General features: G+C 50.1%; 1 protein-coding gene across 1 annotated transcript in view; it reads right to left on the bottom strand.

The window, feature by feature from the left end:
• Positions 1-9698: 9698 nt before the first annotated feature.
• Positions 9699-15203, bottom strand: part of LOC144159217 (uncharacterized) — a 20905-nt gene continuing 15400 nt past the window's right edge. The window contains exon 4 of the mRNA XM_077690574.1: positions 9699-14999. Within this exon, the coding sequence (XP_077546700.1) occupies positions 14260-14999 (740 nt within the window). The 3' untranslated portion in view covers positions 9699-14259. The remainder of the gene's footprint in view (positions 15000-15203) is intronic.

Below are 15203 nucleotides of genomic sequence, written 5' to 3'. Positions count from 1 at the left end.
ATTCACCTAACCACGTATCCTTTCTGTCTTCTGCGCAGCAGTGTCACTGCCTGCAAGCCTACCGGCCCGCCTCTCCTTTCAACATTCGGTTTTAAGCAACTACGCCCGATTATAGCTTCAGGCGCCAGCTCCTTTTTGGGTGCGCAGGCGTACTTCCCGGTTCACGGGGACACTGTCTTCCGTGGTCGCTTCAAAAGCACGGCTGCTACCTGACAGTCAGCTTTTACGGAAAGTCGCTGAATGATCCCAGTAACGGTGTAACGTTAACAGTGGCTCATCGACGCATGCACCAACGGTGGGAGAACGAACTTACTGCGCAGACGCGACGCTTCATGAACCAGGTATCATTTCTCTGTCGCAGCATCTGCCGTTGAATCGTTGCCCTTCTTTCCACCCTCCAGTAATCCTTTGCATCTGGCTGCCTCAGTCGTAGTTTCCGGTTGGCAGTGGTGACGTATTTCCGTGGACACCTGATGAGCACGGCTGATAGCAGACGGCTAGCAGGCACGGCAAAATCGAGAAATAAGCCTAATAACGCTATCGCGTTAAAAATTGCCCCAATCTACAAGGCGAAAGAAGTGCTACAGCAAAGCCAAACGAGGGCGTGACGCAAAGGACAATTGTTTCTAATTTGCAATTTATCATCGTTGTGAAGTAAATTAGCAGCTTGATGAAACTTGGAAGAACCACAGCTTTATCGTAAAAGGTAAACGAGCTGTCCGTCTCACTGTAGCTTTCTGATCATGGCCTAGCAACGGTGGCTTCGTGTTATTGACATAAAAACTTCGACTGATTGATAACTACTTAGTTAGAATCTCCCATGGTTAAGCCGTTTTACAGCCAAACGTCGTACAATTAGTTTCAGGATAGTTCCGAAAAAACACGACTTGCAGCCGTTTTGTGAAACCATGCTTCTACGCCCCACGTATTGACAGCAGACGGGATTTCCTAATTGTTTATTGCGACTTCACGGTGAACAAACTAATTAAAACGAAGCTTTCTTTGCCTTCCTGATGGCGACAGTACGCGAAAACGCACTGCAGGAAAGCCAACTTTGCACAATGGGAGGACACGTAATAATTATGGGTTTCCATAAAGGCACATTAAGCGTTTCAAAAGAAAACCAAACGCGTCCCGTGGTCGTAATCGAACCTGAGCGGGGGACACATGCCCGTCCCAGCAATCCGGTTTCCGACGCGGCGCGTCAAAATATCTAGCAGGTTGGAGCTCGCGGGAGGGGGCGACGCGGCGGGTTATCCGGCAGCCAAACCGGTTCTCGGCGCGGAGAAACGGGCAAGGACGCTTCCCTTTCCATGGGCGGAAAAGCGCGCGTTCCCGCACGCGTCTCCGCTCCGAGAACCGTTTTGGCTGCCGGATCCCGTTCTACATGGGGCGAATTTCGCTTGCGAATTCGCGGCTGCGGCGCCGCTCGTGAACCAAAACGATCTATTCTCGTTGCTGTGGCGAATTTTCAAATGTTCGGAAGAGTCTAACTTCTCTTGTGAACGCCGCTTAGCATTTGGCAATATGTCGCAGCAGTGAAAATAAGAAAATAAATTGTTTTGCCGCACGGGCGGCGCCGCAACTGCGAATTCGCAGGCGAAATTCGCCCCCATTCGCCGCGTCGGAAACCGGATTGCTGGGACGGGCATGTGTACCCCGCTTTACGAAGCCAACGTGTATGCGATTGTGCCATTGCGACGCGGTCAAAGAAGTTTTGATTTTGACCTTTAATTTAGGTTACATAGAAGAAAGCTTCGCGTTTTCACTGTCATTATCTTAAGAAAGGGGCACAGATTTTTTATTAGGAGTAAATGAAACTCGCCGTAGTGAGACAGTCGTCTGAGTGGTCAATTTCAGTCAGATTTTGCTTCCAAGATAACTACATATTAAATTGAGAGATACAGAAGATTTGTCCGAAAGCTGGCTTTGCCGCAAAGCGTTCGTGTGTGACGGTTGAGCCATCCGGGGTATACCGGCTTACGACATCGCTGTTAAGAACTTTCTTGAAGAGACGCGCTATACGTTGGCCGGCGTATGTATACAACTTAACTGGTAGGCTCTCACAAATAGATCCTCCGCATCGCGCATGCCCATACACGCAAGGAAAAAGAAAAGGACCACGCTCAGTCAGAAGGAAACGGAGTTTGAACATGAGAAGGTCAACTTGAGACCTTTTAAGATGTTATCTTACGGAAGCGAACTAGCGGTTTCGTTCAGATACAGTATTCGTTAAAAATATCCAGCCCACCCCGGATATGGCCGGACGGCCGTGGAGCCGCCTTTGGATGTGCCTGCAATTGTTCTATGGGCGCACATTAATGGTGAGGGGTACGAATGGAGGAGGGTGGGGGGGGGGAGGGTATTCAACGTTCTTGATCGTCCGCTTCACATCAGCTGATAAAGCTGCTTACGCGCGAAGTTCGTCGAGTAGAGAGATGGAAGGGCCCGGACCTTCACGCTCGTCCTTGAAACATCCCTTTGAATCTAGCACGTTCCTCTTGCATGCTGTGTTTGCAATTTTATTATTTTTATTTTTTCACGCAAATATGAAGATGATGGCAGTAGTCAGAAGTGTTGCTGATGTCTAAAAGTGAAATAATAAAATAAATTGCAAGGGAGGGCTTACTGCCATTGAGTATAAATCAAAGAAATGAAGAAATCTGCAGCAAGCATTCTCATGTTACGCTAAGTGTGGCGAAAAATCGAAAAAAAAAAATCTAGGCGAACAACTGTTGTGATGAAAAGAGCGCTCAAACATTGCGCTGGCACAAAAAAAAAATGCAGACGAAATATGCGCATAAATATCTAATCAGCTCCGACATTGCGCTGGCACTAAAATTGAGCGCAAAAAGTCCGACGAAATATGAGCATAAATATCTAATCAGCTCGAACTAAAATTGAGTGCAAAAAGTCCGGCTAAATATGCGCATAAATATCTAATCAGCTTGAACATTGCGCTGTCACTAAAACTGAGTGCAAGAAGGCGGACGAAATACACGCATAAATATCTAATCCAAGGATATTGTCGCGAAATTCATGTCCCTCCTTGACGGGTTTTTTTGCCGCTCGTCATTTCTTGCCGTTCGCCGAGAGGAGCCGTACCGCGAAGCGAAGGAATGTTCTCGCCGCCATTGTCGCACCCGGGTCGGCTGGCCATGTGTTTCGGGGAGAGAGGCGGGCGAGAGTGCCGCGGCCTACTGAAGGCTGCGCCCCGGGAATTCTCGGAAGACGCGCGGCCCGGTGGACGGTGTGCGTGGTGCAGCGCGGGGTTTCCGGGGAGAATGGGCTGAGAACTGGTGGTGGCCGGACGTACGGCCGGGACGCGGCGTCGGCCTTGAGGGCTGTGCTGGGGAGGCCGAGCGACGACGGCGGTGAACTTCGGGCCCCCGAAGATTCCTCAAGGAGGCGACAGTGCGCGGCCGGAGTTCACCCAAATTGCGTCGCTGATCAGCGGCGCCCCACCACAGACGACCGACAGCCTCCGTCACCCCGGCGAGACCATCAGCCGGACCGCAGCTAAGATGTTCTCCCCTTCTCCACCTTCCCTCGGACTCTTCCTATTCATCTTCTGTGTTGTATTCCCCTAAGCGGACTGCACGGGCTTATCCGCCTCCTTCAGTGCACCACGCGGTATGTGTTTCTAGCGGGCCTATTGTTAGTAGTTGGGGGAAGCCTCCAACCCCGCCTATTGTATACTCTACTGTCCCCTTCATTTACTGTCGTCTTCTCCTCGGGCTCGTAACGGCGTGTACCTTTTCTTTCATTGTGATTAATGTACTTCGTGTCGGTGTCTTGGCAGCTCTGACCCCAACGGGGTGTCAACTGCAGTGTGTATTAACTCGTCAACCCTCGATCCTGTCTGTCTGTTTCGAATTTCCTGTGAATGTGAAGTAAATGCCCGTTGTTTTGAAACTGTTTTCCCGTGCCCCGTCTCGTGCCTCACGCCAGCGGCCAATCAGGCGTGGACCTATCGCCGGTTAGCAGGTCCGAACCACATCCTATATTCGTATCCAGGGGGGAGTTGTTTGTCGCTCCTCCCGTCCGAGGCCTCGGCCACTAAATTACTGCCTCGCGCAATTCTGTGACAAACTGGCGTCCACGGCAGGACCGCTAACCACGATTGGCCCAGGGCGTGAGGCATAGGTTAGCACGAAATAAGTGTTATCTCTGCGGCAGGCAGAATGAGAGGTTTGGAGCGTCTAGTCGCTCTTCGTAAAGATGCGCATCGAAGGGAGCGCTCTTCAGGAATTATTTTTTTTAGAGAAGAGAGAGGAAAGAGCGCGAGGGCGCCAACGGGAAGACAAGAGAGAGAGGGAGCGCGAGTCGCTTGAGTTGGAGATCGCAGTACACGATAAGGTTCGGCCGCCACGACATATGGTAGAGAAAGAGAGAAGAGCATGAGAAGAGATGGAATTCCTGCGCTCGAGGAGCGAGACTGGTGGTAACGGGAGCGTTCTTTCGATGGATTGAAGCGGCTTCTTTCCGGGGCACCTGGTTTGCAGGTTGCCAGCTCCGACCAACCCTTGGTGCTTTGCCTAGATGCCTCCAACAAGTGGAGGCGGGGTGATGTTACTGCAGTGAAAAGGCGCCGCGTTCCACCCGGGAGAATCTACGAATCGGAAGTTGTTTCCGAGGGAACGGGCGTAGTCGGCAATAGAGGAGTGTCGCCTCCGGGCACTGAAATTCTTCAGCTCTTACATGTACGGGAGGACTTATTCAAATATGAGATGTGTTTGGCTGTATCACCGTGAAGCTATAAGTGGGTGTATGGTTCAGCGTGCCCCGTGCACCCTTATGTGGTCTAGTTTTTGTCAGGTTTCTGGTAGTACTTTGGGGTTCTTTTTGTTATGTCTTCAGTACGCATACTTATGGGTAGGTATTGATGTATGAATAGTGTGTGTGTGTTTTTTTTTCTCAACTTAATGTAGTTATGCAGGTGTGTGCGAATATTTGTATTTTTTGGTGCACAGTTTCTTTGTATTGTATCCATGTGTTGTACTTCTGAGGGTCGCGCCTTTTTGTCTAGGCCGGGTAATTGGGGTGATGGATTTTTGTGTGTGTGTGTGTGTACCCGAATTTCGCTTTGTATATGTGGAATGTTAACAGGGATAACATTCTTGATGGGGGGGCGGTGTCGCGAAATTCATGTCCCTCCTTGACGGGTTTTTTTGCCGCTCGTCATTTCTTGCCGTTCGCCGAGAGGAGCAGATATAACCCAGTAAAGCTGGGGGAGCATCTACAAATTGTGAATAATTTAACTCGCTAATCTGAAGAGGTAGTGACGGTCATCGATCCAACTCCTCCCTAACATCATTTGCACGCCCCTTGATCGACAGGGACAATGCCGTTTCACCTGCTCGTCGGTAAGGAAGGGTTTGAGGAGAAGTTAGCTTTTGGGGATCAAAACTAGGAGTTTTATTTACGTTCACGACAGACACCGATTATCTCCGTAGAGATGCCCCTAACAGAAGATCTGTAAACCCAGCAGGAAATAAAAACAATTAAGTCACAGTGCTGACGCTGGTATTGCAGACAACGAGACGTCGGCATCTGGTTAACCGCATTCAGTTTAGGAAATCAAATATTCAGAGCATTACCGCGGAATACTCGAAATACTCAATTGATCACTATTTGAAACATTACCACTATTTGAGAAATACCCTATAACCGCGTTTACGTGTGCAGTACAGTGGTCGATTTGAGGGGGAGAATGGTCGGTTGGGTTTGCCGCCATCCTAAAATGACCTAAGAAATTACTTTTTCCGGACGATAAAGGAATATATATGCTTTTCCTGGAGACGCAAATAAACGTTATTGATCATTATTGTTATGTCATTATTATTATTATTCGGCTAGCTAGCCGAAGTGCTTGAACTAAAACAAAGCTCCTTCACTGTGTCATCTTCCATATCCTTTTATCTCTCCCAGGAAGCATCGGTCGGTAACCATGTACAGCTAGCCGTCCATTTGGACCTAGGTGACATTCAGATACCATCCAGTCACCCCGGGAGAAGCAGTGCAAGGTGTACCCTGCTTGGGACAGAGATGGAGAGCGGTCGCCATTGCGTTGACGTACTTGTGGTGTCCCGTCCACATTTGGGAATTTCTTCGATGGCCGCTTTGCTGCAGTGTTTAGTCGCGAATTCTACCCCACATGAGCCGTTGAGACCGTTGGAAGAACCGTTACAAACTCAAGGACAGTGGCCCAGCTGTTCGCGCGCTGTTTATAAGGCAGTCGTGAAAACAATAGTCCCTTATTGTAATCATATCACACTCGAAGAATGGAGCTACGCGACCCTCGTGACTTATTTACGCTTCCCTCGATAAAAAAAAACCTTTGGTAGTCCAATTGTACCTGTCTAAAACACCGTTAAACCATTTGAAACCAGTTTCAAATTGGTTCAATGGTGTTTTGGATAGGCCCTATTGGACTTCCAATGGTTTTTTTTTTTCGGCTAGCTACGCGACACTGCATGTCGTGCAGTCAGCAGAACGTGGCATTGCAGGGGGCCCCCTGCGTTATGTTCTGACAATTCTGGCTGTGTAGCCGGTTATTTCAAGCGCGAGAGGTTGGGTTTAGGACGTGAGAACCAGTTATGCCGCAATCAGTATTGTTTTGCGTTGCTTCCCCGCCGCTCCTGGATACAATTACGGTTCAGCGACTACAACAGAGGTGACACTGATGCGTGCGGGTCACAGACCGGTGGTTACCACTCTAAAGAACTCCCGAAAGGATGCGCTTCCTTCTCCTAACGTACCGTACGCACGCAAACGTAGCACGCAAGTGTTCACGCACGCAAGCGCAAACGTACCGTGGACAGGGCAACGCATGCTTTGCCGTATGCGCTCATGCACAACGCTCTACTAATGCGTTCGTGATGTGATATGACGTGCTTTTAACGTCTTACTAACGAAGGATATAAAAAAAATTCACAGCATATCCACGGGGTGAATGATGATGAGTGGGCGAAGCTCCTGAGGGGAAATCATCGGTAAAACCGTGACTCTTCAGTGAAAGTTCGCCCCCTACATCTGTGTCCGAACGTAACGTCTAGAAAGTCTCGCTTAAACCGCGCGTCGGCACCTTGGGGCTGAGCTCGCCTGATGCGTTTTGCAGACGCCTCGCGAGCTCTCACTGCATCGGGGTCTGCCTGCCGATACGCGCGCTTTCTCGCCGCTTCCCGTTCTCTGACGTTTTGAAGATCCTCTTCGCGCCGCAGCCGTGCCGCTTCGCGTACGGCAGGGTCCTCGCGCCGTTGCCGTGACGCTTGGGCCTCTCGTTCTCGAACGCTGGGATCTTGGCGGCGTCGTCGCGCAGCCAGACGACACGCTTCGGCCTCCCGCTCTCGTACGGCAGGATCTTGGCGGCGGCGTCGCGCAGCTTCACGGAGCGCTTCTGCCTCGCGGGCTCGCACATCTGCAGCCTTATCCATCGGGCGACTCCGAGCGCGCGCCAACAGCGAACGGATTTTATTACAACACTCCCCGCCATCTAGTAAACAATCCAAGAACTAAACTAGAGGTAGCCACGCCATCTAGTAAACAATCCAAGCGCATCTTTTCATCATATACAAGTACCGCCATCTAGTAAACAATCCAAGAACTAAACTAGAGGTGGCTACATACATACGTCGAGGATGGACAGACCCACGCCCTAAGGAGCTTCGCCCCTAAAAAATAAAAACTCGACTGAGCACGAAGATTGTCAGAAAAAGGCTGGCTCAAATGGATCCCTTGAAAATGGCGGCGAGACCTTTGAGTGGCGCCTTCTGTCATATGCCACCACGTGTCTGCTACACTCGGCTGCCGCTTATGTGCCCGTTACTCGCCCGTTTTTGATGATCGACTGCGTCGAAAATCAATTCTACCCTAGCTAAATGGGCCCCTGAAGCAATACCCACGGGCTGTGTCGACAGCAACAAAATACAGTAAACCTTCGTTTCCTGACTTAATTGAAGTTTTTCACGGTACCACTCTGGCGGCACTAACTGCTGTTCAGAGAAGGCAAATCATCCCGGCGTTTACCGAAGTACTCAAGTCAGTTTGCTGTCCCGAGGACATCGTTGCGGGGGTTTATTGTAGTTCACGAGCACTCAACAGATTAGCTTTATTGCTTAGCACCAAGCAGTGGGTGACACCAATTGCAATCGCATTGCACACTATGAAATTGACAAATGGTTTTTTTTTTCATTGTCGATTTGTATCAGATTTGGGTAATTTTTGCTTTTGCATACTGCCATCAAAGTCGAGGTTTAGGCTGTACAGTGGAAGTTACACTGGTTTTCTTTGCCCATTTTGTTTCTATTTTTATGGAAATTATACTGATGGTAATTGTTGGACCCCTGGGTCCTCCAGCTGCGGCGCGATGCTCAGGAAAGGGAGCGACACGTCGGAAGATGATGAGGCTTCAATGGAATCTGGGAAAAGTGGGCGCGAGCCGGCGCAGATCTAATGAAATGATGATGATTAGCGTCGTCTGCTGCCGGCCGAGGAAAAAGGAAGTCCCAAGAGTAATTTGATTCTCTCAGCATGCCAACAGAACGTCACAGGCTGCGTTTTAGATGCCCCAGTGTGCTATACAGGGTGGTGCGACGCTAATTGGAACACTTTAAAAATGTTTCCTGAGCGCACCGCCGCTCTGTTCGCGCTCAAACTTCACGCACAGGTCGCATTTTGTGGTTTATTTTGTTTGACACCGGGAACAACGACGGTATTCACCTGCTTATTCTGAAAATAAATAACGATTTTCGCCTATGGGTAAAGGCGGCCGATCTGAACGTGCGAGCCAGCGCAAACTACTCTTGGAACGACGGCGCCACCTGGGGGTATGCATAGCGAAACGCACATTTGGGATTCATGGTAGGAAGGAGCCAAGTGGTGTAGCAGATGATCAGAAAATCTGTTTCGTCCCGTTTAAGATGATCACAAATAGTTGCATAGCAGGTGGTACGGATTATAAAATATCCCCATGGCTCATCGTTGACAATAAACGTCGGATTTGTTTCCTCACCTTTTTTCACATTTTCTGATCGTCTAACTCATTTGGCTCCGGAGCCAAATAAGGTAGCAGACGACCAGAAAACCTGCTTTTACATTTTCTGATCTGTCTGCTACCCCATTTGCTCGTGGCTGCTGTGGAAGGAGCGTGAATCCCCATTGTCCGTTTTGCTCTGCATACCCGAGGTGGCACCGTCATTCCAAGAGCAGATTACACTGCCTCTCACGTTCAGATCGGCCACCATTTTCCCATAGGCAAAAATTTTTTATTTTCAGAATAAACAGGCAAGTACCGTCGTTGTTCCCGGTGTCAAACAAAATAGACCACAAAATGTGACCTTCGTGTGAACTTTGAGCGCTAACAGAGGGGCAGTTCGCTCAGGAAAAAATTTTTAAATGTTCCAACTATCGTCGCACCACCCTGTACATCTGGTCGAAAAACTAAAATATTAATGCAGAATATTACAGCAGCCCAGAGCAGAAAATCTGCCTGGCGTCTGTAGCAGTGAAACAGCTCCTTCACGTTGATCTTATCGATTGCCAATGCGTAGATCGATCCAGTGCCTCGTACATTTCTGCTACTGAACCTTCACTGAATCCAGAAATGTTGAGCCAGATTACGTGGTTCGAATCCAATCCAAGTCAATCCATGCAGTTTGTTTCGCCAGATGACAACAAAGCAAGAACTGGACAAGGGCTGCACTTGAGCGAATGCTTTATTCTGTTATTTGTTCTCTCGGCGTCTGCCACATGCCTCCTCGTACAACACTTGTTAAAAAGCTGTCCCACTGGTGGACTGATCTTGCCATACAAAAAATATATGTGTACATTTACACACACACTTCAAAATGCACGTCATTTTTTTTTTCATGTAAATCTATACCATGGTATCAAACACGATTGTGGTAAAACGTGTGTGTATAATAGCATGTATATAATATATATATATATAACTTCAAGTATACAATATATCTCATTTTCTTTTCCTCGTACGAAACAAGTATACAAAAAAACACGAGTATGGTAAAAAATAACATTTTTTTGTCACATGAGGGGGGAAAGTGTAAAAAGCACGGGCAACAAAAAGTATTCTTAGGAATGAGTTGTTCCGAGTGATAAATGTCCTTTAACAAAGCAAGCCTTTGTGTGTGTGGGGGGTGTGTGAAAAAAAAGAGGGGGGAAGGGGGTGAGAGAGAATAAAAACAAGAGAGAGAGAGAGAAAGATAGAACAAAGTACACATGTGGCAACAATAAATACCGATTCCTATTTACAACAAAGAAAGTGGGCACGTCGTCGTAGTCCTCGCACGTGACAAGCTAAATAAAATGCCTCTCTGCTTTGCGCGAAACAGCAATCTGTTATGACCCTGAGAACGTCTCTCCTAACACCACCAGACACAATCGCGAGTGTGAACAACAGCTTCAGAAGAGGAGTATTAGAGAACAAGGCATGATTCGGGCCGCCCCCTTCTTCGGAGGTGCGAAACCCCGCCAGTCACCACGACGACACGCTTACCACAATAATAAAACACTGCCTCCCCTTCGTCACAACAGCGAGCAGTAGCAGCAGCGGCAGACGTGAACAGACAACAAGACAACAGGCTTCTTTCACCGGAACGCTTGCCGGACACCACCCCTGGCGCCAATCTCTCAGGTACTTGGTCGGTTTTGGTTTTGTGCAAGTGTGTGTGTGCGTGTGTGTGTGTACGTGTGTAACTGGACGCATGCATTGTTGTATGTGTGCGCGCCTTACATTTGTGTGTGTGTGTACGTGTGCGATGCCTCCGTTGCGGCTGAACACTTTTGTTAGACTAGAAAGCGCAGATGGTGTGACGAACGTGCGGGGTTAATCCGCACGCCCGATAATCGATGACAAGCGGGACAGCTCAGGCCCTGACGAAGCTGTGGATTCACTCGGTCTTGATCGGTTGCGGAGCACCTAGTCGACGTATTTTTGCAAGCTGGCTGCGGCAAGTCCATAAAGAATTTAGCGACTGGTCGCTCGTACATTTTTCAGATGGCTGTGTACACATCCCAACATTCAAAAAGGCGTTCCCCAAGGTCTAATTCTAGGCCCTACTCTATTCATTGGCTTAAAGCTGTAACGTAGTCTCCCACTAGAATTAACTCATCAGCTGTGCTTCAACAAAACTTTTCCCTGGAGACCAGAGACAGTGTGTTTGTTTCGCTACACGAACACACTGCTGCCAAATGCATCATTTGCCCAGAGAGATGGCAAATGATAACTTTTTCAGTGCTATCAATGTTTTGGATAACGCTTTCAAGTTCTTCTTTTCCTCCTTTTTTTTTCTTCGCTGCAAAGGCACATCCGTCTTGCCCACTGTTGCCAGCGCTTGACAAGCTGCCTCTGATGTCGTCCTGCGGCTCCACAGGATTAACTGGTACAATTCGAAGGTAGTGGCTGCAACCGCCAGCTCGCTACCTCAGGGCCTGAGCCGCCCTTCAGCTAATTGCCCGTGCGCGCCAGGAAGAAATAACTCTCGCAGTGGCCTGACAGACAGGGTGTTCTTTTAGCCTACAAAACGTGTAGAGGCCTCGTTTTGTTTGTACCTTGCAAAGCACACTTAGTAAGGCCGCCCGACCCATTATGTTCAATAGAGCCGAGCAGCGGTGATGATGATGACAATGATGATGACGTAGTGCTCCGGATGGAAACTGCCCACACTCCCAGAACCACTGTTTTTGTCACCTCCTGCCAAGTCTGGCCCAGGCTTCTCGCAAACCTCAAAAACAGGTGGAATGGTAGGCGACATCTTTGTATGACCCCGAGCTCACCAAAGCGGTAAACGCGCGTGGCTCCTTTCCCCCCCAATTGTGCCACTGTGAGGCCGCACCGACAGATGTAATAAATATTGGGGCCAGTAACATTTTTTCTCGTCCCAGACAAATCACAGTGATAACTCAATGGTTACTACCAGAGCTCTCTGTAGCACGCTTACGCGAGCTTGCTTTGTCAATGTGCTTCCCGTGTCCTCGTAACCCCTCAAAAAGCAGTCTCCTGAAACACTACCCTCAAACCGCGCCCTGAATCGGGCCCATCAGCAACGCACTCGGCTCGCCATGGCGAAATCCAACCAGCACCCGCAAGTCGGCAAGCAAAGACCGGCAACATACACACACGCCCGCACATAACAAAGCCATTTTAAAAACTCCGCTGCTCACAATGAAAGTGCTAAAAAGTTGGGCTGAACAAACCCCATCGGTTAGTGCAATTCTCTCTGCACCACGTGTATAAAGACTCGAAACAGTGTCAAAACTGTGCAAAGTGCAATGTGACGCACGCAGCAGCAGCAAGAAGGCGTGGGAGTTGTTCGAAGGCCCAGCCTGTGCATGCGAAAGCAAACAAGAAAAATACAGCATGCATGATTAAAAACAGGTGACCCGTGGCCTATAGTTCGCTTCGTTGCTTGGCGTAAAAAACTTGTGAACCAAAACGGCGGCTGCAGACAGTCCCTCTTATGCGAGTGCTCCTGACCAACCAAGCCGGAGCCAGCCTCGAGCCAAGCCAAGAGTCAACAGAAGTGCGGCCGGCACAGTTTCAACAAAAGCAACAACCAAAGAGGCTGATATGAGCACATTTGGGCCTGAAATGTGTGACCTTTCGGCCGGGCGGACATGCACAGTGCCAGCATGGGCTGTTCACTTTGGCGCCGCGCAAATAAACGACGCGCGTCGGCGCGCGACAAAGACACTTGGGGAGTGTGCGCTCAATAAATAATGCCCCTCCAATTTTTTTTTTTCTCTTCAAACGTGCTACGGTGCGCAAAAGCGAAGAAAAGAAAAAACAGGCTACAAACCGAAACGTTAGTTTTGTTCACTACAGAGATTCTCCTCTAAGTGCACCGAAAAAGAGTTTGTGAAATCATAGCTTGCAGTGCACTACAATGCCAGCCATAGAATGGGGGGAAGCTCTTGTTCGCTAGTGTACCTTAGATGCCAAATGTCTCAGCTACAGCGCTGGTTCCAACGACAAATAATAATAATAATAAAAAAAAAACACCGTCCCCACAATTTTGTTCTCATCCTCCTCCTTACAACAAACTGTTCATAGACTTCAAATTTTAGCAACAACTACTGCTACTGTTCAGAAAGCTAACAATGAATGTACTCCGCCAATAAGCTATGCAATGCAATCCACTGCTTCAAACACTTCAATTCATTCAAACATGACAAAGATGGCTAGATGCTCCTACGAAGCCACGTGCTAATTTAGCTGCAAAAAGGTAAGTTGCAGTCTGCAAAATCACGCCACGTTTAAGCGGTCGAAACGGGCTAGCATTCCAGTCTTGTGCAGATTTGGCCCACTTTTCTTGAGCTCCATGTCAGTAGTGCGAAGTGAAATGATTTTCCCCTCGAGCTCTTTGTCGATTCTGCAGGTCACTAAATGTGAGCCTACTTTACCACCAACCAAGTTGCACAGTGGAAATAAAATCCTTCCTACTGCTGTGTGCGATTTTGGGGGATTGCTACTATCGAAGTGTTCTACCAATACAGCGAAGCTGAAGAGTCAATATAAACTTCCTTACAGACATCGGACAATCGCTCCAATCAGTGCCCTACTAATCAGTTCTGTCCATTCACTACCAATGGCAGCGAGAAAAGGTACCGCAGTCCTTTGTACATACACCTTCCATACGCTCAAACGCATTTGATGGGCAGCTAAGGTAAAAGTTACATTGAATCAGGCATGTTGAGGGAATTAGCGACAAATGTTTGGGCAATTTTCTCTCAACACGGTACAAGAAACTTTGATAGTCACTCCAACTGTTTACCAAAATTAAGCGATACTCAACACCAAACTGAGCGGACAAGCATTGTCGAGCTTTCAGCCCGAAACTTCTGTTCTTCACCTGCTCTTCCTTAATCTCGTCAGTCATAAATTCAGTGCAGCAAGACGGCTGAACAAGCACCCCCCCTTTATCCAGACTGGCATATGTAGTGCACCGCAGCAGTTATTGCTCTTCCGTTTCTGTATGGGGGGGAAAACGGGGGAGGTTGTGGATAGGGGATACCGGGGATACGGGGATGTGGGGAATACAGGGTAGTGGGGATGACGGGGATACGGGGATGTGGGAGATACGGGGTAGCGGGGGACGTGGGAGATACGGGGGCGGGGAAGGCAGATGGAAGACGCCTTTGGCACGGGAAAAACCCCCGTGGGAGTCTTTGGCGGAGGCCCTCTCTTTGTACTCCGGCACAAGTAATAACGGGGGGGTTGTGGTGCGGCGTGGCGGAAGACTAGAGGCCAATGCGCGCCGAGATGTGCAGTCCGTTGAGTCGGCTCTTGAGCGGCAGGCAGTCCGGCGCCAGCACGGGCACCCCGAGCAGGGGACTGGCCTCGTGGCCGTCGGGGGCCACCAGGGGGATGACGCCCAGCAGGCTGGCCCCCAGGGCGCCCCGGGCCGCCTGCACGTCCACCACGGGCAGGCACAGCGGGGGCGGGCCGCGGCAGCGCGCCACGTGCGCCCGCTGCAGGCAGCCGTAGCTGAACTGGCGGCCGCAGCGGCTGCACGGCAGCCGCCGCAGGTGGCACTGCCGCGTGTGTGCCAGCAGCTGGCCCTTGCGCTGGAACCGCCGGCGGCACTGCGGGCACCGGAAGGACGGGCCCTGGGCGTCCAGGTGCAGCTGCGCGTGGTACCGGTACAGGGACTTGGAGCCGAAGAGCTTGCCGCACTCGACGCACAGCAGCTGCCTCCTGCGCCCCCGCCGCTTGGCCGAGGGCGGCGACGCGGCGTGGGCGGCCTCCTCCAGCTTGACCACGGGCACGGACGGCGTGGTGGCAGTCCGTGCCTCGGTCAGGTCGAGGGGCCCCTCGGCGGCGGGGGGCCCCGACGGAAGCAGACGCGGCGCCGCAGGCGGCTCGGAGAGCACGCTCTGCACGTGCGTGCGCACGTGCCACTCAAAGTCTTCCTCGGTGCTGAACTCCATCTGGCAGGGAATGCAGGTGAAGGTGACGTCGGGAGGACGGCCTGTGGTCGCTGCAAGACAAACCACGGGAGGTTGGGTCGCACCGAGCATCTCGAGATGGTCGTCGTTTCGTTTGCAGAGGGCATCGCAAGGGCATCGCAAGGGCATCCCAAGAGCAGTCTGTACCTCAGGAGCACACACACACACACACACACACACACACACACAAAAATGCTACTGTGATCGTGACCCTTTGGTTTTAAAAGCTTGCTTCC

This window comes from Haemaphysalis longicornis, unplaced genomic scaffold (assembly GCF_048455015.1).
Source record: "Haemaphysalis longicornis isolate Haplotype H1 unplaced genomic scaffold, Haemaphysalis longicornis Haplotype H1 scaffold_10, whole genome shotgun sequence".
In the NCBI taxonomy this organism is placed as follows: domain Eukaryota; kingdom Metazoa; phylum Arthropoda; class Arachnida; order Ixodida; family Ixodidae; genus Haemaphysalis; species Haemaphysalis longicornis.
Note: the sequence above shows the minus strand (reverse complement) of the source record. Positions and strands in the feature narration are given on the sequence as shown.